The sequence below is a fragment of the Euleptes europaea genome, chromosome 4, assembly GCF_029931775.1.
Source record: "Euleptes europaea isolate rEulEur1 chromosome 4, rEulEur1.hap1, whole genome shotgun sequence".
In the NCBI taxonomy this organism is placed as follows: Eukaryota; Metazoa; Chordata; class Lepidosauria; order Squamata; family Sphaerodactylidae; genus Euleptes; species Euleptes europaea.
In genome coordinates, this window is record NC_079315.1 from 55,405,614 (window position 1) to 55,431,175 (window position 25,562).

At 40.8% G+C, this 25,562-nt stretch overlaps 1 protein-coding gene across 1 annotated transcript; it reads right to left on the reverse strand.

The window, feature by feature from the left end:
* Positions 1-1,514: 1,514 nt before the first annotated feature.
* On the reverse strand, positions 1,515-20,622 carry LOC130476987 (F-box/LRR-repeat protein 20-like). The gene is made up of 6 exons (XM_056848988.1): positions 20,563-20,622; positions 11,383-11,572; positions 9,197-9,324; positions 7,541-7,657; positions 5,696-5,806; positions 1,515-1,641 (listed from the first exon to the last, which is right to left on the reverse strand). The coding sequence occupies exons 2-6, from the start codon at positions 11,506-11,508 to the stop codon at positions 1,515-1,517; spliced, it is 609 nt and encodes a 202-aa protein (XP_056704966.1). The 5' UTR covers positions 11,509-11,572; positions 20,563-20,622.
* Positions 20,623-25,562: the final 4,940 nt, after the last annotated feature.

Here is a 25,562-nt window from a genome sequence, read left to right on the forward strand (position 1 = left end):
CTATAGGGCCACCACAAGTCAGCTGTGACTTGATGGTGCACACGCGCACACAGAGATTATGTTGAGAGAGTGACTGGCTTAAAGGTCACCCACTGAGCTCTTGTGGCAGAGTGGGAATTTGAACCTGGGCACTCCAGATCCAAGTCTGACAGTTTAAACCACTATACCACACTGTTTCCAAGTGTTTGCAAAGCTTGTCCTTTGTGTGCACTCCATTCTTCTAAAAACTTACCATTTCCACCACCCATAGGGAGCAGAATCATTCATTTTATTATGCTTACTAGATTCAAACTTTCCAAGACAGCAGTAGAAGAATAAAACAGCTGATTATTCCAGAGCTATAGTGTGGCGAGAGAAGTATGAATAATTAGCCTGATCCAGACAAAGTATCTTAATTATTTTATTTGGCTTTGATATAAAAAAATAGCATTACAATCAGCAAGAATATTTCAAGAACTGTAATCAACCCTATCATACAAATCACTAACAGTTCCAGCATATATATTTATTGTATCAACACATGCATGTGCAGGTCATTCAAAAGCTCTCTCTCTCTCCCTCTCTGTTTTTGCAACCCATGGAGAGCCCAGATACAACTAATGCTCTACCAGCGGTACTGGCTCCAGAATGAATACTGGATCAGGTTCAAGGTTTTGGTATTAACCTTCAAAGCCCTAAACGGTCTGGGACCATTGTATCTTTGGGAAAGCCTCTCCCTATATACTTCTGAGGGGGCGTTATGCTTCACTGGAAATAACCTTTTAGAGATCCCTGGCCCTAAAATCATCCGGCTGTTCTCAGCTAGTGCCCTGTGGGACTTAGCTCAGTTCCACAGGGCCTGCAAGATGGAGCTGTTCCGCCAGGCCTATGGTTGAGGACAGCCATTATCACATTTGTAGAAATGTGAGTAACAAGAGTCACAGAGGAATAAAAGATATGCAAGATAAAGTTTGTGCTATATGGCCAAAGTTAAATTCAATTGCAGATATTTAAGCAACTCTCCCATTTAAATCAACTGGACTTAGAAGTGGTTCATCAATTACATGTCACAGTTGACTACCAGTGTTTCACAGTACAAAGATTTTGATCATTTTAACCTCATTCTCCTGCATATCAGTTAAAGAAGTTAGTAGGGGGACATATATTTAAATCATCTTTTGAATTTCTAATTAATTTCTGCATATGTTTTGATTTTTGCCTATATCATTTCACCATTTTTCACATTTCTTCTGAACATGATTGATGCTTTACTGAGCGATTCATGTTTTAAGCAAAGTAACATATAGCAAATTTGAAACTTTACTTTTTGCACAGCTCTGCAAATGAGACCTTTTTGTTACTATTTTACAAAATGTTGGAGATCACTACAGTAAGAATCCGGATTGAATATCAGCAGACATAAACCTTGCCCAAATTAAATTGTATACATCTTTTTAATAAAGCAGTAAAATAGGTACCGACAAACTGATTCAGCATATTTTAGCTAAAGTAATGTTTTATGTTGGGAGAGTTCCTTATTCAGAAGACAATTTAGCAGCTGGTACAGGCAGGTCATGAAACACTTCAACATTTGTATTGATTTTTTTAATAGACTCTAGATCAGGTATGAAACTGCAGCCATACAAATGAAGTATCTTCAGTCTGATGGAAGAAAAACACAACATTAGTAAAATAAATAATGGTGGTATCCCCATCCCCATGGCAACAGCAGAATAAATCCTTGAAACTCAGTTGTTTTTTAAAAGTGCTTGAGAGTCTTAATCACAAGGTCCTGCAGGACCTCTGGACAGACATTATAGATGGCTGAACATGCACTCCTTGGGGCAATACTTTTATTTCATTACATTCAGCTCTGAACAAAATGAGACTTTGGTTCTTGTAGGTTATCCGGGCTGTGTAACCGTGGTCTTGGAATTTTCTTTCCTGACGTTTCGCCAGCAACTGTGGCAGGCATCTTCAGAGTAGTAACACTGAAGGACAGTGTCTCTCAGTGTCAAGGGTGTAGGAAGAGTAATATATAGTCAGAGAGGGGTTGGGTTTGAGCTAAGTATTGTCCTGCAAAAGTATTGTCCTGTAAGTATCAAGATAATGTGCTAATGAGGGTATGGTATGTTAATATGGAACCATTGTATCCTGAAGTGATCTGTTAATGTGTGTAATCCAAAACTAATCTGTATGGCTATTGTTGAATGTTGTCTTTGTCTGGAGGTTTTTCAGGGCAGGAAGCCAAGCCTTATTCATTCTTAAACTCTCCTCTTTTCTGTTAAAGTTGTGCTGATGTTTATGAATTTCAATGGCTTCTCTGTGCAATCTGACAAAATAGTTGGTAGAATTGTCCAGTCTTTCAGTGTCTTGGAATAAGACCCTGTGTCCTGTTTGTGTCAGTCCATGTTCAGCCACTGCTGATTTCTCAGGTTGGCCAAGTCTGCAGTATCTTTCATGTTCTTTTATCCTTGTTTGTATGCATACAAACAAGGATAAAAGAACATGAAAGATATTGCAGACTTGGCCAACCTGAGAAATCAGCAGTGGCTGAACATGGACTGACACAAACAGGACACAGGGTCTTATTCCAAGACACTGAAAGACTGGACAATTCTACCAACTATTTTGTCAGATTGCACAGAGAAGCCATTGAAATTCATAAACATCAGCACAACTTTAACAGAAAAGAGGAGAGTTTAAGAATGAATAAGGCTTGGCTTCCTGCCCTGAAAAACCTCCAGACAAAGACAACATTCAACAATAGCCATACAGATTAGTTTTGGATTACACACATTAACAGATCACTTCAGGATACAATGGTTCCATATTAACATACCATACCCTCATTAGCACATTATCTTGATACTTACAGGACAATACTTTTGCAGGACAATACTTAGCTCAAACCCAACCCCTCTCTGACTATATATTACTCTTCCTACACCCTTGACACTGAGAGACACTGTCCTTCAGTGTTACTACTCTGAAGATGCCTGCCACAGTTGCTGGCGAAACGTCAGGAAAGAAAATTCCAAGACCACGGTTACACAGCCCGGATAACCTACAAGAACCAATGAACTCTGACCGTGAAAGCCTTCGACAATAAAATGAGACTTTATTGATCACTGAATTGGTGGCACCAGACTCATGAAACTTAAAGGCTGGGAGTAGTTTCCTGATGGTCTGGACTTCAGTTTTTGGGTGGTAACATTATACAGAACAAGGACAGCCTGAGAAACAATTTGGAAAGAGAGAGAAAGCTTTGAGTTGGCTGAAGGTGAAACGCCTTAAGTAGGAAGGGCTGTTCTTGGGAATTTGATTCAGGGTGGGTGGATTTGTAGCTCGTCTTAGCAGTGCCAGTTATCCTTCACTGTGCGCTGTTTATATATCTATGAGTAAACATATTCTGTCTTCATTCCTTCACATCCAAAGGAAATGAAATCCTGTAACACTATTCCTGAAACTTGATGGTTCAGAAAAATGAGAATAGCAGATTAGTCTGTCTCTACCTTAGTAAACTGTTTTAGAACTCAGAAAAACAACTCCTTCAGCACTTCTGCCAGGTTCCTGAGCATCTGTTTGTTGTATGACCAGGGTGATATATTGAGAGGTAGTGGATGGGAAAAGGAAAGTTCACTTTCATTACTTCCCTGACAATATACTAGAATGATAAAAAGTGTGTGTGTGTGTGTGTTAAGTGCCATCAAGTTACTTCTGACTCATGGCGACCCTATGAATCAAAGTCCTCCAAAATGTCCTATCTTTGACAGCATGTGAGTCTGCAAATGTCCAAATGTCACTTGAGAAAGATGAGAGTGCAAATCCGGTGAAAGAAGTTCAGAATATCCCTGCCTGCGAGCAGCCAGCAAGGCCAGTTTTTGGCATTCTTAACTTCTCTCCTCCACAGACATCAAATCTAGTCCCCAACAGAAATGAAAGTTGACTGGCTCTTGTGCTGGCCATAAAAAGGACATGCTTTAATATCGCAAAGGGGAAAAATACCAGACATGTGACATGTCTCTACAACTATACTATTGAGGGCTCTAAACTTGTTCTTATTTACAGCCAAGCAATAACAGAACAACAGCATGGTGAGAAAAATAAGTTAGGAAAGTATTACTCCATCTCTAAAGAATGTGTTACATGAGAAAGTGTTTAAGGCAGGCTGAGTCATTCATTTACCTGAAAGGAGACTAAAGGCTATATTACTTATGAGTACAGAATAAAGCAAACAATAAAGCTGTGGAATGTGATTTGCTTTGGGATGTAATACAATACTCCACATTCACTGGTCTTAATTGTGACTACAAAACCCACTACCTGAGCAAACATGGATTCTTCTCCACTCACAGTTGTTGTTTTTAAAAAAGCAATTGTATTCAATTATTTTCTTGTGGCAAGTAAGCTTCTTGTGCATTTGTATCTGCAGTTTAGATGGGTCTTCCTAATTACTTACATTTTCAAAGATTCATACGAGTTTTCTAAAAGCAGACACATCAAATTAACTGCATTGTGCTGTTCCCATGCAAACAACAATCTAAATCTATGTTTGCGAACCTCCGAGAGTCTGTTGGTCCACTTAAAAATAAAAATACTTTTCACATCATCCAAAAGGAAAAGGAGCAGATTTATAATAATTGGCCTAGACAGGATTTTACAGTTGTTCTTTCATGCTGGAATTTCTATTCACCCTGTCCCAGGTACTTGAGGAGTGGGATGAAGAAGCAGGGGTTACAATGCATCCATAACTATTATTTTCACTGACTGTCCAAGCAATATTTTAGGCATACTGGTAAACCAAGAGAGTGACTCCAAGACCCCTTGCCATCTCACAAATGATGCCAAGGTCCATATTTTGGATTATGTGATGCAGGAACTTGGGTGGCAACACCTCTATAGCTGTTCCCACCCCCCACCGAGCTTCAAGGACAGAGTACTCTTAACCTATCCTTTCAAGCCAGTATGCCATGCAGGTCACGAGTCCAAACAGCTCCTGTTCCATCTCTCTTACAAATGCTTATGGGACAACTATGTGTCATCTTCTTTGCTTTAACTTTCCTCTTTCGATACCGTGTTCCAGAAATTCGCTTGGCATCCACAGTAGAAATATTGCCTTCTTTCTTATTTACAAAAATTAAAAATAAATCACCCTTACTTCCTACTCTATGCCCACAATTAGTCTGAGCTATTATGTTGGTAAACAGAATTATCTGTGCCTATTCTCCTCCTTTCAGGGAAATCCTAACACAGGATTATGTCTACATCTGCACAGCTAATTATTTCTAAAACCCTAAAAATGCAGCATGATAAATCACCTGATGTGATTGGAAGCTTAAGATATCCAGCAAAAAGTTATTTGTATGAATCACATTTGTTTTATACTGAAAATAATTGTACAACCTTAATTTGACCCATATAAAGTGAGGAGGGCAGGAATTTAAGTGGTAGTATTAATTATGTGCATTGAAACAAATCTTTGTCTCCAATAGATACTTGTTCAATGTGCTTCCCTTTCCAGTATATTTGTACTTTATACCATACTTATACTACTCATATATAATACTTGTATATATCCTGTATCTCTACATGTACAGGATGTATAGTTTAATTGGGTTTCTTCATATGACCGGGATACTATTAAGTCCGTGAAATCTTCAAGTTAAACAGATATTAGAATTAATGAATTTGTATTACCACTAGCTGTACTCACCTTTTACAGTTTTTACATAGTTTTGCAACTGCATCTGGGGTTATAGCCTTGCAGAAACTAATCTTCACACATTCCAGAGTTTTGAAGCAGAAGTTAGCCAACAAACAAACTCTAAAGCCCAAGAATGAGATGCAAGTTACTTTCTTCTTTTGCCAAAAGATTTGATAAGCAGTTTAGTTCTTTGAAGCCAACTCTCACACTGGATATGCAGTGCATTTAAATGATCCAAGGATACTATAGAATCAGATGAATACCCAGAGGAAACCCCTAATTCACACTTCAGAAAGCAATGTTGAATGTAATAAGAGCTAGCCATTAATTTTAGAGCATGTATTGTACACTATACAATAGTGTACAATTCCTCTAGCTGTAGGGCTAGAGGAATCACCAATCAAAGAGCTTTCCCTCCATGAGAAAGTGTCAGCTAAACTGTCTGCAGATCAGCTTATGGTTTGCCTTCCTCTGCAGCCTGTAATATGCATGGCTCATCTGATGCCAATTGTACCAAAATCTTTCAGTATTCAACTGTTCTCAGTGTGTGGCGCATCATCGTGTGGGCTACTTGTGTTGATTGGAAGGAGGCTGATCAATGGATGACAAAGCCTTGCCACAGAAGAAGGACTTAGATGATCATGGTGTTGCTTGAATGTGTGCTTCAAACCAAGGTGATGGATGTACCAGAGGCCAGATCTGTAAGTCTTTTATTTCATGAAATGATACTACAAGATAATGATCTCTAGGCAACCACTAGACATGGAGGGCAATAATAATCAAGAAAGTCCATTAAAATTATTGCAGTAATTTATATAATTGTACTGCTGTCTAAATAACTGTGATGCAAACATATTTCAATACAGTGACATTTAAATCCATTTAATGATACAAGAAAAATTGCTATATGAGAATCAGTTGGAAACGTCACTTAAAATAATGGAGTCAAAGATGAATAGACTAGACTACACAGATGCAGCCAAGATATCCCAGCAGCACTAGACTGCATTAAAAGTACACAGAAGCCCACAGTTATGGAGATGTTACCATAGATACCTGGGAAACACTATCTTACTGCCCTACAATTCAGAAAGGGAAATTGAAAATGTACTGGGGGGGGGGGAAGCTCTTAGACTGTTTTGTCTCTTCTCTACTCTGTATCTTAATTAGCAGACCCTTAGCTTCTGAAAAGCTCCAACAACGATGCAGAAAGAGCTCACTACTGGCAACTGTCATGTTATCATGGAAGCCTGTAGCTTGACTTCATCAAGAAATATGCTTCTTTCTCAAGTGGAAATACCAGTAATCCACTAATTAAAAACATTTTGGTTTGTCACAACAAGCATATGAAAGTCTATGACAGCAACATGCATACATAGTCCCTAAATTCAAGTCCTGTAGCACCTTAAAGACTAACAAGATTTCCAGGGTAAAAGCTTTCAAGAGCCAAACTCTCTTCATTAGATACAGTGCTTTGACCCTTGAAAGCTTATACTCTGTAAATGTTGTTGATCTTTAAGGTGCTATTGGACTTGAATCTAGCTCTCCTATTGCATACCACCATAGCTACCCATGTAAAACTGATACTGAGTTAGACCTGAGTTAGGCCTCTTCCGTTTATATTTATCTTAAGCCATTGCTAGACTGATAAACCCTGGCCTCAATTCACATAACACCCGACTCAAGTCGAATTATGGCATTAGATTCTCAAGGGGACACCTGCAAAATAACACAAAGGAATTTAGACTGTAAATAATTAGATAAGGTGCTTTGGGTCCCCATCGGGAGAAGGAAGAGATAAAATGAAATAAATAATTCTTTAAAAATTGTATTCAGAATGTTCAGAAATCTTACCCTCTTTTGCTTGTTGCTGTAGAACTCAAATCAAGGTAAGACATCTTCTGGCAGCTTCCTGCCAAAGCTTGAACTCCAATGTCAGTCACCTCTTTACAGCCACTAACATCAAGATACCTGGAGGAGTAAAAAATTAGCATCCAGAATGGCATGATCACATAATAATCCATGAATAGATGTGCAGCATTATGAACACTGTTAAGTATGCAAATGATCTAATCTCATAACAGACTGGATCAGCAAATAATCGTTTAAGAAGGATGTGATGCAGACTTAAGTGTTTTTTTAATCATAGTCACTCGCAGTACAAATGTCTTGTGATGCCATGTAAAATGTGCAGTGTTGCTTTTGACTATTTAATGAGCTACTTCTGTACTTTGGACTTGCATAATTTTTGAAGTTACAAGGTTATCCACTATGAACTCTGTATGATAAAATAATTGGGATACAATTTCATTAATAATAGGTTGGATCCAAACTTGAGTTCTACATCTGGGTAACAAAAATAAGGGACATGCATACTGGATGGGGGATACACTTCTGGGTGGCAGGATGTGTGAACAAGATCTTGGAGTATGGGTGGGCCGTGCGTTAAATATTAGCAGACAGAGTGATGCAGTGATTTTTAAAAAAGCTAATGCTATCTTGGGGTGTATCAACAGAGGCATAACATCCAAATCGCAAGATTTCATAGTTCCGCTGTACACTGCATTGGTCAGGACACACCTGGAGTATTGTGTGCAATTCTGGAGGCCTCGCTTAAAAAAAGATGTGGACAGAATCAAGCAGGTGCAGAGGAGAGCGATGAGGATGATCAGGGGCCTGGAGACCAAGCCCTATGAGGAAAGGCTAAGGGAGTTGGGAATGTTTAGCCTGGAGAAGAGGAGGTTGAGGGGGGGACATGATTGCTCTCTTTGGGTATTTGAAGGGCTGTCACTTAGAGGAGGTCAGGGAGCTGTTCCAGTTGGAAGCACAGGATAGGACTCACAATTATGGGTTTAAATTGTGGGGGGAAAGGTATCGCCTGGATATTAGGAAAAAAAATTAACTTTAAGAGTTGTTCAACAGTGGAATCAGCTACCTAGGGAGGTGGTGAGCTCCCCCTCACTGGTAGTCTTTAAACAGAGGATGGAGACACACTTGTCAGGGATGCTCTAGGCTGATCCTGCATTAACCAGGGGGTTGGACTAGATGGCCTGCATGGCCCCTTCCGACTCTATGATTCTAACAGAAGGAAGTCCCCCCTCCAGCCACCACCACCTGCATCCCCACATAAGCCACTTCAAAAAGGCTAGAGATCCTTGGGAATGGTGCAGGCCATGTTGCTAAGGACAGAAGTCAAAAGGAGGCATCTGTGGAAAACACCCATTGTTTTTGCATGAATTCTTACAAAAGAGTGCAAGAGCCCCTATATGAATGTGGGGCAATGTCTGCCCCTTACCTCTCTTCCCACTGCAGTAACATACACTTCTTCCTGTGTGGTTCTTGAGGAACCCCAATTTCAGGAGCAGCAAGGGATAAAGGGGAGATCTACAAAGATCCTTCTACCAACTACTTTTCATTTACAATAGTTTATACCCAAACCAATTAAAAACTTAATTAAAGCCTTCTTGGAACAAACTGATTTACAATAATTCTCCTTTTCTTCAAACATACCTGATGGTTGGTAGGAACATGCTTATTTCCATTAGACTGACATCGGTTACTTGAGAGCAAGAGTTGAGAACTAGACATTCTAATTCAGGACACTTCTTTGCAATAAAGTGAACCACACAATCCTTCACCTGCAACTCAGTGGAAATGAAAATGTGAAGATTTGGATGACGGTCCTTTGAATGGTATGACCAATCCATTTAAAAATTGCCAAAATAAATGCTTTGTTTTACGCAACACACAATATGGACAATTGCTCCAATATAACAAAACACATGTTTTGGTTAATGTCCAATACATGGTAAGAAAGAATTTATGTTGTAAACAGAGGTAATCCAACTTGCACATAAACTACTGTCTTGTTAGAACTATTGGTATTCTGCAAAATTAAAAAATATGTTCTGTCATCACACCTAGCTGTAGCTGTAGAAACACCAAATACTTACAAACCAAGCTTCATCTTCCCACCCTCTACTTCAGCAACTTAAAAATGCTGCAATACAAGAAGTGTATACATTTGGCTTCTTCAGTGCAGTTAGGGATATGTATTTTACAGCTTTAGATGGCTCATCGCATGATCATGTGTGATGAAGTAACAACCATAATTTTCTGGGTAGCATAAAATTCTTCAGGAATTTACTGTAGGATCCAGGAGATCCTATACACCTCTCAGTGCATTGAAGAAAGGATACTGATTTTAGCTTCTTAACTGGGCTTGATTAAATTATAGGATTGATAGATAATTCTATACTTCATTATGAATTTGCCTGAACAAGGTATAAGTAAATGAAATTGGTGCTCTGTGTAATCCACATAACTATTAGATTTGGACATAAGGGCAGTTTTTTTCATGTTCACAGAACTTTCATTTGTCTTTCCCTATTATTTCTTATCACTTAATTACCATACTTTTCACTACAATCATCTTGAGTGTGTAAGCTTGATGGAGTATTTTATAAGAATAATCCCCCATTTTGGGGTGGATCAATAGAACAATAGCTTCGTATACCTCCCACAGATTATACTTGGGGGAAAATATATCTCTGAGATCAGGATCTGGACATCAGCTATTGTTGATTTTTTAAGGGTCCTAGGTGGGATAGAACTGCATCCTCATAAGATTCCCAGTACATGTTTAAGCTTATAACTAAGGGAACAGATTAAAAAAGCTACAAAGTTCTGCTCCTAGTTCATGCTTCACTGAAATAAATAGAATTGTGCTCAAGATCTCTGTCAGTTCACCTTTACCCTGCAATTCCAGTCCAGCTCACTGAAACCTGGTTGCCAACACACACAGGGGACACTATCTGGACCCCCACATGTTCCTTGGGATACACGTGGGCTTCGACAACAGGACCAATAGCACCCTCTACCACAGGGACTGCTCAGAAGGGTGTGACACTGCTTATAACTATACTGTTATTCTGTTGTGTAATCAAACCTGTGTGCAAAATGCTCTAATACACATAACCCAAATGTCAGCTGTAAAACCCATGGGAATGTATAGCCATGGGGGTTTTTTTTGTATAATTTCCCATGAAGGGTGGTGGTGCTGGGGTGAAGTCTGATTTTACAATGGCTTCTGTTTTACACAAATAAAACCACCACAACAATCAAAGCTCTGAAAGGCTTCAACATTAAGAACAACACTGGGAAACATTAAGAACAACAGTTGAAAAACTTCTTTAGCCAGGTCAAAGCCAAATTGCTTTTTAACTAAGTGGTGTCAGCATAATTTGCAAACCATGCACATGAACATGGTGGATGTTAAGTCACAGCTGGACAATTTCCACTTATTCTGGAAATAGGATTGTTTTGGAATTACCCCAACTTATAACAATCTTTTATGTAGGATCTTCCTTCCATGGAATACTAAAAGCATGCACCAATTACCTTTTTGCCATTGTCTCAAGTGCCTTTTTCAATTATAGGTGTTCCATTTGCACATAATTTGAAATAAAAACTGTAATTTGCTCCCAGACTATTTTGCCATTTCATTTTCAAACTTACTTCCACAACACTGCAAGCTTAATTTTTGTTTTTACTTGATATCTCAGCATTCCAGTGACAGCCCATGACTGGTCCAAATTAGGCCTGATCACTCTAGGAAATCTACATCCTTACATTACCCAACCCTGACATATACAAAATAATCTTTATAAATAAATAAAGAGCCAAAATGGTCTTACCGTATTAAGCCCTGTAATGTTGAGACAAGTTAGCTTTTTCATACCATTCACGACCTTTGCCAAGCAGTCCTCTGTAACCTTGTGGATTCTCCCAATATTCAGTACCTTTATATTTGGGCATTTCATGGCAACACGTCTTATGCATTTTGCAGTAACAGCATGGCAACCAAATATTTCCAGTTTCCTGAGGCTGGAGAAAGACACAAGCTATTACAAAGAAAGCTAACATCATCTTCTACATTCAGTATACTACTTATGCTTGTCATCCAGACAAGATGAGTACAATGCTGGTTGGGAAGGTAGAGTATTTGACGGGTATTATCCACAAGCCTTAGATGTGATTATAAACTTCAGATAGGACAACTGTAATATGCTCTATTGAAAGCATGTCAGAAGTTTCAGTTGGCACAAAAGGCAGCAGAGAAGACTGCCCCATCCCCCTCCAAATAACCGATGGGAGGGGCAGGTTTTGGCTGCCAGTGGTGGGAACAGAGAGCCAGACTCCATTCATACTTGGGCCTGACGTAGGAAGAGAGGCTGACCCAAAGGAAAAGGGGTTTATAGAGTCTGGGTCAGGCAGTTCCTCCATCTTTGGAAGCAAACAGAGGAGACACCCACCCTCCTTCCCTCTGTTTCAGAGCAGGTGCAAGCTGGTCACCCATCTGGAGCCAGGGTAGGAATTTTAACCCCTCTGGCACAATTGGCAACAAGCTGGGGGGTGGTTCGCCTACCCTACTCTAAAGTGATCGGTGGCATGCAGGAGCAGTGCTGTAAAAGGTGGCTTCATGGTTCATGGTACAACTCCAATGTGCACCCTGAGGCATCAGTTTGGAAGATGAGGTAACCCTTAGACCAGAAGCCTGAGGCCTCAGTGCCTGGCACGTTTCTCTTCCACGCTTCTAATGTCTGCACTGCAAAAGGAAGACAAGAAAGACCTAGCTTCTCTCCCCATTTCTCCTTCCCCCTCCCCCAGCTGGATGGGGACAGAAGCAATGCTTTTAATCTAGTCCTAAAGGAAAAGGAAATGGCACAGTTCCCTCGAGCAATAGCAAACGCTGGTAAGGAGGAAGAGCCAGGGGTATATACAACTTGACATCTTAGGCCTTGCCTCCAGGGTGGTCTTGGCCAGAAATCAGGGATGTGCATATTTCTGTATTAGATCAAATGGATGCACAGCAAACATCAGTACGGAAAGTATTATGTGTCCTTGGACATGGCAGATACTGGTCTGATATAAAATTAATAAAGTTGACCCTTTTATTATCCCAGCCAATGGTGTTGGCTCTTCTTATTCCTTGTCTGTCTGCAAATACTCACTTATACTATTTGGGTATTCTCACTCTCAAACTCTTACTTTCTTTGTAATTATTATCAAGATTATTTCAAGCAGATGAGCCACTTTTGTGCCTGCAGGACTCGCATTTATCCTACCAAAGAGCCAAAGGCCAGCAGCCATTGTTGGCACATGCTCTGAACTTACTTTAACTTGTAATTCTGTCTTACCATCTCACACTGCACATACTCTTGAAGGGAGAGGCTGTCCTTCCTTATGGTTGCTGAAACTGACTTGACATTTTAAATGGCAGTATAATTTACAGAACAATAGCTCTGCTCTCTTTGCAGTCCAGAAATCTATTACCATATCAGGAAGTCCAGAAAACTCGTCTACACCCTAAGGGTCAGGCCATGCCTCATATAAATGTGACCCTTCTAAAATCAAATGCACCAGGGTTAGGAGAGGGGAGGAGGCTATTCTTACATTCTTCTAATCGATTAATCAATTTACAATTTGCCCAAACACAAAACTCATTTTGAGAGTTTTGAATCCTCTATGAGGTCAACACACAATCTTGTGTGCAAAATCTATCAATTAAATGGCTAGTTTGACTTAAACCCCATGACTTGCAAGCCCTACTCACTTGGCCACAATGCTGTTTACCTCTGGACTAGATCACATACATCCAAGAATATTATAGTGTGGTTTCTGCCTGTCCCTCTTATTCAACCCTCACTTTCTTCCACAACAACCATTCCAACATCAGAGCAACACCATAGGAGAAGCAAAACAGTTTTGCAGGAATTTTTTTTTCTGGACTCAGTTGCATTCGGTATGGCATCAGCCATCTGTATTTTGTCATTTTAAATGTATTAAAGTATTTATATCCCACTTTATCTCTTTAGACTCAAAGCAGCTATCAAAGGAACAAATAAGAATGATTTCGGCATTTCGTGTGGCAGAAAATGGAAACTATCCAAGTTTTTATTTATGTACATCATTTGTACCCCACATTTCTCCCCAATGGGAGCTTACATTGTTCTCCTCTCTTCCATTTTATTCTCACAACAATCCTATGGGGTAGGTCAGGCTGAATGTGTCTGACTAGCCCAAGGTCACCCAGCAAGTTTCCATGACAGAGTTGAGATTCAAAATCGGTTGTCCCAGATCCTAGTCTGACGCTCTAACCACCACACCATGCTGGCTGTCAGTATAATACACTATGTGCCACTTTATCACGGAATAAAGTTGCACCTACACCAGCACAGGGGCAAACACGCTGGCATCTGGGAGCCTCGGAGCTCTGCCAGCCCCTGCCACTAGCACAGCCACTCCAGGAACTAAATCCTGGAAAAGAACACCTGCGCCATCATAGAGGAGGCGTTACCAAAGGTGGAGCTGCCTGCAGGCAGCCTCCTCACCCCTTTCAGCCCAGGAAGGCCCTCAACATGGTGGCGTGGCTTTTTTGGTGGTGTAGCCCCGCTAAAGTCAGTGGGGCTCTTTTCTTTTTCTTTTCTTTTTTTTGCCCTTTTTCTATTTTTTACTTTTAGAAAATAGGTTTTTCTTCTCCACGGCAGCTGGTAAGCCTCTGTGGAGGCGCCACAGCTGTGCTGCTCCCAGCTGCTGCGGATCTACCCCCCCTTCAGGAACGGGCTGTAAGTCAATTAATATTTTCCCAGGTTGTACTATTAGTATAACTGGCCCAGCAGACATACTAAATACTAACTGCTTTGGCGGAAAATTGTCACAACAATTCATTGACTTGCTGACAAACTCTTCTTAATCTCAGCGATACAGACAAGCTCAGAGGCACAGAATGATTTCAGTGGCAAAACGTTTTAGTATATGGCTTATGCAAGCATCTGATCTTGTGCACTAGTACTGTCCCACCAACTTTAGAACACATAAACCTGGATAAATTTCTAATAAATTCTACTTTCTATGTGTAGTACATTCTCATTCATCAAAATATTTGTCCCAAGGATGTACATCTGAGTACCATCCCCTCACAGGGTGGAGGTGCCCTCACACACAAGGTAAGGTGAAACTGCTTTCTCAAGCAACAGATTAATAGGTACCCAAGTAGCTAGATTAACCATTTAAAAGAAGCAGCAATTAATGAGAATGGAAATGCTATAGATCTTCCACCAGAGAGAATAATGTACGTTATACCACTACCAGGGAAGTAAAAACATAACAAAACAGATAATTTTGAGTGATGATTCAATTCTCTGGAAGCAATGGGGGGAAAATCAATCTGCTGCAATAAATAAGGAAATCTGCACTCTGGTTTATTTATTGGTAGATTCCCATATTGTTATTGTCATGTCTTAAGAAGTCCTGTAACATTTTGCCGCATTATCACAGATGCTTTTGTAGCAATATCTTTACTATATGCTGGTATACAAATTCATCCTGTGCTTTTATTGTATGAGCCAAAGTATTCCATATCATTACAGTACATCTGCCACACATAAACCCATCAAGCAAGAAGAATTATAGCATTCTCTTGTGCTCTGAAATTTCACAATAAAAGAAACAGAAATGGAGAAATACAATGACTAGGAAAGAGACCTTCCTGGAGACAGACAAGATATGGGATCATCAAGGGGAGGATGAAACACTGATTAAATCTACTTCAAAAAGATTGTCATGTATTATTCTGCTAGTTTTATGATCTGACAGTCTGAAAGTTGGTGAAGCCAGTTCAGAGCAGAAACATTTCTGTGAAGACAGGCTCCCAGCCACAGGCTGGGGAGGGGCCATTTGTGCCTGGGTAGAAGTAGGGGGGAAAGCAAGGATGATTTAGGACAATTGGGCCCAGCACTGGCTGTCAGCCAGTCAGCTCTCAAGCAGCTTCCTGCAGCCTGTGCCAGAGGTTGGCCCATCATGGAATAGGTTGGACATGCGGACCTGTGGGTTTCAGGGTTGTCCTGGCACACAGCTCACACTGAAAGGAGCAGGCTGAAGAGGTGCTTGGCATTCAGCCTCTCTCCCTCTCTCTCAATCTCTCTCTCTCTCATACTACAGGAATTATACCTTTTTTATATATTAGCTAGCTTGCTAGCTAGACAGACAGACAATACCTTTTTAAATACCTTTTACCTCTGTTTTCAGTGGCTACTGGCAAACCCCTGGATTGGGGTAATTGCCTAGCAGAGTTGAAAGAGGACAGTGTCTTTCCTTAAACCAGCCCTAGGACTCAGTTTCTTGATCTACTACCACAGAGCAATGGCTCAAGTCACAAGTGATAAATCGGGCAGAACTATCTCCCTATCGTTTTATTGTGCAGCAGTTTTGAAATGTATTAAACATAGTGATTCAAGCCAGAAAATTTAATCAAGCCTACAGGACAAAGAGTTTTTGTTTGATTAAAATAATAATCTCTTTTTAAAAAAATTTTTGCTACTATATGCAAATAATAGGATTGTAAAACATAAAAGAAAAAAGCTTAATAACGGGAAAGAATGTAATACACTTTTTTGGTATAAAGTAATCAAACAGCAAGAGCCACGGTGCTGAAAATATTGATGGACTATTAAGTTAGAGTAAATCAATACAGATTAGAAGAGGAGTGCAAAAACAATTCCCAGACAGTTCTGTGTCTCAAATAAACTGCAATGAACATGGTGTCCTCAACCCTGAACAATGAAAGAGCTTCTTAAATCCAAATGTTTCATGCAATAAAAGAATTAAATCAATAAACTGGTTAAAGGATCAGAAATAGCACACTTTATAATGCACATGTATATATGGGCATGAATCATGCCACATAGCTGGAGTAGACAGGCATTGTTCTTCAGGCTGTCTGCAATGAGACATTGTTCATTCAATTGCTCTAAAAACCAAGTTCTATTTACCTAAGATGTACTGAAAAGTAAACAGCAAATTAAACATGAAAACAACCTGAGTGCTGTATTTATGCACGTATGTAGCAGTTCTTCCTAATTGGGACCCATGTCTCAATTGGGTAAAAGGTAAGCTGCATTACTGCAGTCAAAAGCTCTGCTCACGACCTGAGTTCGATCCTGAAGGAAGTCTGTTTCAGGTAGCCGGCTCGAGGTTGATTCAGCTTTCCATCCTTCAAGGTCGGTAAAATGAGTACCCAGCTTGCTGGGGGTAAAGGGGAGATGACTGGGGAAGGCACTGGCAAACCACCCCATACACAAAGTCTGCCTAGTAAACGTCGGGACGTGACATCACCCCATGGGTCATGAATGACCCGGTGCTTGCACAGGGGACCTTTACCTTTTTTTTAAACCATAGCTACAGATCTGCCCTCAATTTTACATGCTCAATACATTCCACTTTGGTACAGATCCCAAAGTTGTACATAATTGAAATTTTTAAAGAGGTTTTTTGTTCAGATGGTTGGGTTTTAACGGAAGGTTTCATTGATTAAAATTTTGTAAGCCACCTTACATTTCAAAATAGGCAGTATAGAAATAATTTAAATCAATAAATAGCAATGGGGGCAGGGACTGCCCCTGTCAGGAGAAAGGAAAGGGAAAAGATCAGCTTCCTCTTTTGGGTGGTGGTGGCTTGTAGAGCCATTTCTGTCAGCCAAGGTCACCCAGCTCCTAGATCACCACAGAGCACTAACCAGAAGTACCCTAAATCAGCCCTATAAATCACTATATGTTCACCATTAATCAGCCCTAGGAACTCTGACTGGTTGAGTGGCACCAAGAAGATGCAGTCCTAATAATGCAGTCATCATAGCTACTTCCAGGATAAAACTGAACTGTCTTTCCACTCTGTTTTCAAACGCAAAGGATTTCACCCCAGAGAGTAAGAGATGCAACTCTATGTCTAGTGGCCTTTTCCCATTTGTATCAGCTGCTCAGAAAATTTTCCCAGGCCCCTTCCCATTCTTCTTCAACCTCTGGCTAAGAGTTATTAACCAATAAGAAATATTTTTGCAATCACTGGCACAGGTCATTTCACACTCAAACATTTTAGAAGGAAACAGGAAAATCTTGTTGTGAGGCAAGAAGGAGGTTGCCACAGAGTCCTTCATCTTCAAACAGTGAAATATATATCATGATTTCAACAGAATAAACCTCTAAGAAAAAGGAGGGCTGGTATTATCCTGCACATAATTACTTGAGCACTATGCCTTTTTCATGCTTTCTTTGCCAATTCATAAGCCGTAGGCTGTATTCCCAAACAACCAATTAACATACAGGGTCGGATTGCTGAAAATTGATGCAAAGTGCTTGATTGATGACAACATTATTAACATAACATAAGGCAGCCTGCAAGCAAAATCCCACCAGTCTTTTGAAGCCCATGCATGAACCTAGAATCTTACACACTAGGTAATAGCAAGCATTCTTTTTTATAGGCTGATTCTGTTATTAATTTGATTTAAAAGGGTGCAGAAAGACTATATGAGCATTTTACTAACAAAAAGCATAATGATACAGTGCCTATATTACCTATGGTTTTATAAGTCTATCTAAAATAGAGGATTCATTTCCCTCCATACACAAAACAACTTTTTTTTTAAGCTACAATAAAGGATTTTGTTACTGGGAGCTACAGCAGTGTCAGGCAAAAGAAAACATTTGTTGTTCATAAACTGTTCTGTTCATATACTACTGCTTTCTTGAAATTAAATCTCCAAGCAGGTCACTCAGAAGCAAGGTCCATGTAGGAAAGCACAACTTTAGCAGTGTGTGAAATACACCATGAGTGGGGCTGGGGCTGCAAATTCACTCAGAGTTACTGTATCATAAAAATTCTCATCCTCACCTTATACATTTAGCCTGTGTTTTATTAAAGGGTAATTATCCCAATGTAGGGAAATGGTAATGTAGGAAGCAGTCCTAACAATTCAACAACAGACTTATGGTACTACTCAATATTTGGCCTGCCATTTTCTTGATGCTGATGGAGGATGAATCATTTAATGACTAAAGTCTGTATTAAACAGGGACAAAGAACGTAAGCAGTTTGCACATATCCAGCATCTTGTTTAACCTGAGCTGTTAGTATAGCAGAGATCTGTAGCCTGTTATTTTAATTCTGGATTAATTCTGGACTTAAATAACTTTCAATGTTTTATATATTTATTATGTTTTATTTTGTAAGCCACCTAAAGCTTGTATTAAACGTGGGACAAAGAACGTAAACAGTTTGCACATATCCAGCATTTTGTTTAATCTGAGCTGTTAGTATAGCAGGGCCCGGACACCATCCTCACAGTGCTGCTTCAGCAGCACCACTCAGGGACGCCGGCACAGCCTCACGCTGGCCTCTGGACAGCACACTTCTGTGCACCATCCTCCCAGGGGCATTCCCAGGGTGTTCCCACACAGGGCTAGGGGAAGAGGCGCCTTTAGGCAGCCTCCTAAGGCCTTTCGGCCCGGGAATGTCCCCTTTCCCTTTTCTTGAGAGACACCACCTTTTTAGGTGGTGGATCCCCATGCAACCCTATGAAGCAGTTGCATGGGTTTTTGAGGGAAGGGGAAGCTTTCGGCCTCAGTGGAGGGGGGCAAAACCTCTTTTGGAGGCAACACAGCTGCACTGCCTCCAGTTACCGGTGCAGCACTTCCCCTCAGGAATGGGCTGATAGTCTAACAGCGCATTCCTGAGGTTGGAGGCCAAATGGTCATAGGAAATGGCATGATCCCTACGCCGGCGTCAGTGCCACTTGTGCCATGCAAACCGGCACAGACGCTGGCATAGTGCCACTTACACTGGCCACCCTGGACCGCGGCAGCAGTGTGGCTCTCGGACACCAGCAGGGCCTCCTGCTGGTGTCCTCCCTGCACAAGTCCCCATGCCGGTGTCACAGGAGGCATTCCTGGGGCATTATGGGGGGCAGAGCTGCCGGTAGGCAGTTTCCTAACCCCTTTCAGCCCAGGAATGCCCCCTTAAGTACAGTGTTGCTGCGCCAACTTTTTTTTGTCGCAGCACCGCTTTATGCTATGGGGTCTTCCCCCCCCCGCTTTTTAAAAAATAAACCCCATTTTTTTTGCAGCAAAACCTCTTGGGAGGTGCCATAGCGGCGCTGCAGCCAAGCTTTCCCCGGCCACTGCAGCTTTGAGGAATGTGCTGTAAGTGTCTCCAGATAATCATCAGACCATGAAAAGGAAAGTGTAAAACCTTCCCACTCACACCATCTAACTATGAATCAGTACAGAAAACTATTTCTGTATGATACAACAAAAGTTTGAAAAGAAAAATATTGTATATTTTTTCTGACAAGCATTGTATTTTAAACCCATCATACACATATGCACGTTTATTCCTATTTTGGACTAGCCAGGACTTCACTGCAGCTGAAGCCTGTTTACGATACAATTCCTCATATGAAGTTCTAATGAGGGGGAGGCTGTAATCTACGTTCAGTCCCAATGAGAAAGGAGGGACAATAAAAGAGTAAATAAATAAATAAGCGCTTTGTTTCCCCTCGCCCCTAAGAACCTAAAAGACCTCTGTATCTGTGATTAATGGGTCTGGCTTCCAAGTTTCAAGGTATGAATGTTATTGCCAAGCATGTCTGATCACTGAGTAATCTCATGTTACCAATTATATAACGTTTTGAATAATGTCTTGGGCATTCTTTCTTTTTGCTGCCAGAAAAGCAAACTTGCACACTGACAGCCAGCATGGTGTAGTGTTTTGAGTGCCAAACTAGGATCTAGGAAAGCCATGTGTGAATATCTGCTCTGCCATCAAAGCTTGCTGGGTGACCTTGAGCCAGTTGTGATCATAAAATAGATGACGGAAGAACTATGTAAGCCACCTTGGGTCCCCACTGGGGAGAAATGCGTAGTTTAAATATCTGAAAAAATATACAATCACAACTCTGTAAATAGCCTGAAAGGATGGTGATGAAACAGGGACTAGATGCTGAGATTTTGGTACACAGTTACTGTTGAAATATGAATTACCTTTTCCCATGCTTTTCAACTAAGGCAGCAATTGCACAGTCTGTAATCTGGCATCCATTAGCAGAAAGGCACTGCAAACTAAAGCACAAAACAACAGCAATTCTTAACAAGTCTTTAAACAATTATCCAATGTATAGCTCAGTTGAAGGGAGCCTATTTGATATGTTGTGCTTTTTTCTATCCCAGACAAAATACAGATGAATGATGGCATAAAAGCTTTTTCTGGCATGGACACATTGGATAGCAAACATATAACTTCATCAATGTGCATACACCAAAACAAATCCTCATTCACCAATCACAATACAAAGGAAACCTCTCCTTTTAAGAAAATTAAGTAATGTACAATGTTGAGGTAGAAATGGGGAGAGGAAGGAAAGTTCCCAGTCTCCAGGAGTATGCAGAGTAGATCCTGCCATAAGGTAGTTGTGCAGGGGGTTGGATTAGATGACCCTTGAAGTCCCTTCCAGCTCTATGTTTCTATCCACAGAATGGACAAGCTGAAAGGTATCCCACACAACTGTACAAATGGGCAACCTGAGACCATCCAGTCCTGTCACTGCTAATGTACAGCTGGGTACCCAAAGATTGGGTGGAAAAGAACTCAATTATACTATGAAATATATTTATTATAAAGAGCTCATGCAGATATTATAAACAAGCCTATGTGGCAACAAATACAAGGCTAATAGTCTAAAACCACATGCCTAACACATTTCGGCCCTCAGGCCTTCATCAGTGGTCTAATAAAGTGGTCTAATAAAACATCTTATGCACACATACACATTAATCAACAGATAAAACAATTTGTAACAGGCCAGGTATGCATTTAAGGATGTGTTCCAAATAGGGTTGCCAGGTCCCTCCTCTCCTCTGGCAGGAGGCTATAGTCTGAAAGTGCGTGTGAGCACGCACATCACTTCTGGTTTAGAACAGGAAGTGCCGCCTCGCAAAGGGCCTTTACCTCTTCGTTTGAGTGGTTAAGTGGCCCTTTACCACTCAAACTAAGAGGTATAAGGCCCCTTGCGAGGCAGAACTTCCGGTTCTAAACTGGAAGTGACGCGCACGTGCACTTTTGCCCGCCGACCCTCAGGTGGTCGATGGGCAGAGGGGTAAATTGCCGGGGGTTTGCCTGCCACCAGCGGGCACCTGGCAACCCTAATTCCAAATGAATTCTGTGCCTATGATGTCAGATTGTTATTAAAATGTTTTAAATTGTAAAGGCACATAAATGTGGAATGCAGTCTGGATATGTTTTCTGGACTGGGCTGACCTTACACACAAGGTATGCATAATAGTATCAACCTCATAGTCCAAACTGGGACAGATGTGAGAGGCTTTATCTGCAAAGTATTTATAACAAATTGATTGCAGTAGGTTGCAGAGCAATCTACCTCCTCCTGGAGGCTAGACCCCAATAGGGCCCTGACCATCTGGAACAATTCCGCAGGTCTACACTGTGCAGATGTAATGATGGCAGAGAAACATTGTTTCTTCACTGCAATCACTGCCACAGAGTAGGTTTTAAAATGAGCTCTAGCCCGTGGCTTGTTGGATTCCTCCTGAGTCTTCCTCCACTGCCGCTATAGCTGTGTCTTTTGTCTTTTCATCGTCCGCAGCCAGTCAGTGATTGAGTTTCAGTGGACACTGATGAATGCTGTGGATCTTTTCACTACAGAGACAAGCTTAATTGGAAAAGCTTGTATTGATCTCACTGATTCTCAACACTAAATTAACTTACAATTCAAGCAGCATTAAACAAAATCTTAATTATTCCACAGACTTCAATCTAGTTCTTACTAAATTAATATGATTCAGCACTTTATTGGGTCCTCTGCCATTGGCAAAAAATGTATGTAAGATTTTGAATACTCCTTTTGCATACAGAACTCTTAACTGGTACAGCTTGTACCTCACATATCTCTCTGTGAGCAGCCAGCAGGTGAAGGACAGGGAAGATGTGGCAGGAACTCATGTGGTGGAAGGGGCCTATTAGGGAGGCTGGCTCCATAAGAAAACAATGCCAGCAGAGATCAAGGACAGTGGCAGGCAGGATTGCAAGTCTGGAGTGGGCAGCAATAGTTGAAGAGTATCTTCCCACCCTGGTCCGGAGGTGACTGTGACAACCAGGGCTCACACCTGGCCAGCACAAGTAAGAATCTGCTTGCCCATCCCAACTACGGCATCTGACTGGGGGTGGAACTTGGCCACTGGAGAGAGAGATGGCTGGATTCGGGCATCCCCAGATGAGACAATAAGAAGGGGAGACAGCCAATAAGAACAGGGGGATGAAGGAGGAGGAGGCAGGGCAGGAGGCTGGATCAGGCAGTTGGAGGCAGGGTTCATGGTATAAAAGTGAGCTCCAGGTGTGAAGACTGGTGGATGCTGCCTGAGACAGGAGACAAGAGGAAGAGAGACAGAAGAGAAGAAAAAAGCAAACCTAAGGGGGGAGGAGGAAGAAAAAGAGAAGTGGAGAGGGTCATGTTCTACCCCAGGTATACAGAGGAAGGCAGTATGTCAGAATTTTCTCCCTTGGAGAAAGAAGATGGCCGGCTCCTTAAAGAGGCATCTTAGAAGATGGATGGTGAAAAGAATCACTGAGGCCTGAGGCCATACAAGAGTCCTCAATTAAATCTTTATCAACTCAAAACCCTGCATGAGTTTCTGCTGACCAGTCATGCAGGGGTTCAATGTGCCTCTCCCTCTGACTCTATTACACTCTCACTTATTCTCTAATTAGTTAACCAATTATTATTTCCTTGTTTCTGCAGATCTGTCATACAAAATAGTGATGCAAGCACTCAACAGCATTAAAAACGAGATTTGGCATTTGCTTTAAGTGTACCTTTTAGCAGCAATTACTAGGCCAATTAGTCCAGAATCAGTTGCTCCTGTCCAGCTTATATCTACAGTAGTTAGGAGATTACAGAAAGTGCTTGCATAGGAAAGAACTGTGTCCCCTCTTAATCCAGGGCCACTGCAGTTTTTTACATTCAATTCCTGGATAAAAAGAGAAACAAATAAAATTGCAGTTATGCAGCCACCATAAGAAATAATAGTGTTTTCTACAGCATATTTTCCATCTCATATAATACCGACCAAAGTTTCCGTATTAACAGAAATTGTGCAAGATCCATGAAGGTTCTCTAGATCTCCATATCCCTGTGACATTTTCAGAGCTTTTCAGAGTCAAACTGAAGTAAAAGCAGTTTTGTTTGCCAGGATAACACGTGGCTTTCTGGGTTACCGCACTTGTATTCCCAGCGATGTGTTAAGAGTTTGAAAACATTATACAAAATACTGTTCGCACTTTGTTTGGCCCCTTTAGCTGTGAAGACGTTTTCCAAACCCTTTTAAAGCAATGTTTTTTATAACATTTTCAAACTCTTAATACATAGCTGGGAATACAAAGTGTGGTAACCCCTTTTCTCTCCTATTCTGCTTTGTGTTGTGAGATATTTTCCCTGTAGGCACACATAAAAGTAGTCTGTTCTGTCATTTGTTGATTTCAGCTGATTTCTGTGGATCTCTGTTGCGTTTCTTTATTGACGTGGTCTTTAAAGATATGCTGCCACTCCTGAAAGTGGCTGAAAATTACTCTTTGCATTGTGATTTTGTGTGTTTTATTTTGTAAGTTTCCTTTGAAGTCTTCTGCTATGAATTTGAAAATATCATCTTGCCAAAGTCTTTTATTTGAAAACAAAACCTGAAACCTATCCATTCAACAATTAAATTATATTTCTTTACTGTCTGATCTGTTTACAGGATATCCTTCTTGAATGAAAATGCATAATATCATGTTAAAAGATTTTTTTAAAAAATACATAAAAGTAGTACAACACCTATTTTTTCCTCATGAATCCTGGTAAGTCTTTTTTAACAATAAAAAAATCATATTCCTCTCAGAATAGTGTTTATACATTTTGTGCAACTCTAATAAAATATATTTATGTGATATTATGAACTCTCTTTTGTTCATTATCTTTCTCGGTGTCTCTCTGAAAAATATAGAACATTTTCCATAACATAATTGAGTTCACCCAGTAAACAAAACTAAGTAAAATCTTCTTGACTGACAAAAACTAAACACTAAATTCATTAATTCTATAAGCTCATTAACATGTGCATGAAAAGCACCCCATACAAGCAAAAGAACCCCTGGAAAATGTAGAATATCCAGTGATTAAATTAGAGGGGGGCTGGGGCCATGGTGTGGATCCTAACCTATAATCAAAGGCTTTATAGACCTCTTGCCCAGCTCTCTTCCATTTCTTTCTGCGGTTATGTGTCTGGCTGAGAAGAGGACTCTGGTCTGGACTCTGCTTTGTTCTTTTTATTTACATCCTCCCATGTTATAATCCCAGGTAGCCTGTTGCCTGCCTGCCTGGTCATCTCTCCTTCCTCAATACAGGTTGTGTCAGATACACCCATAAGCCCTTCACAGTCTCCTGCCACACCCCAGAGTCCCAGCTGTCATAGAGAGAACTAAATACACTGGCTGAGGGGAAGTGGCCTCCCTAACTGGTCTAAAGGTTCCCTTCTACCTGATAAATGCTACGCCTAGGGTTGCCAGCTCTAGGTTCAGAAATACCTGAAGATTTGAGGGTAGAGCTTGGGAGAGTAGGGTTTAGGGAGGGGAGGAACATTGGTAAGTTATAGTGCTATGCAATCCCACTTCCAAAGCAGCAATTTTCTCCAGCAGAAGTGGAATAAATGTTTTAAATAAATAAATAAATCTTAAATAAGTGGTTCATGTTGTCTGGGGATCAATTGTAATTCTAGATCTCCAGCCCCCACCTGAAGGTTGGCAATCTTAGCCATGATCCAAAAGAACCCTCCTTTCTTCCAAGTGGAGTACTGTACATTCTTGAACTGCAGTAGGGGAGTGAGCAAGAGAAACACTCAAATGGTGTCACGCTTTTGGGCGTAGCGTGGACATGAGACAGACTGTTGTGGAGACTTCACTGACCAAGCAGAGTTTAATTAATGAAAGGAATATC

Coding starts and splice junctions, on each gene's coding strand:
- LOC130476987 (XM_056848988.1), bottom strand. CDS start 11,508: ATGAAATGCCCAAATATAAAGGTACTGAATATTGGGAGAATCCACAAG. Junction 9,325..11,382: donor ACATTACAGGGCTTAATACG/GTAAGACCATTT, acceptor ACTGAGTTGCAG/GTGAAGGATTGTGTGGTTCA. Junction 5,807..7,540: donor ACAGCAACAAGCAAAAGAGG/GTAAGATTTCTG, acceptor CTTGGGCTTTAG/AGTTTGTTTGTTGGCTAACT.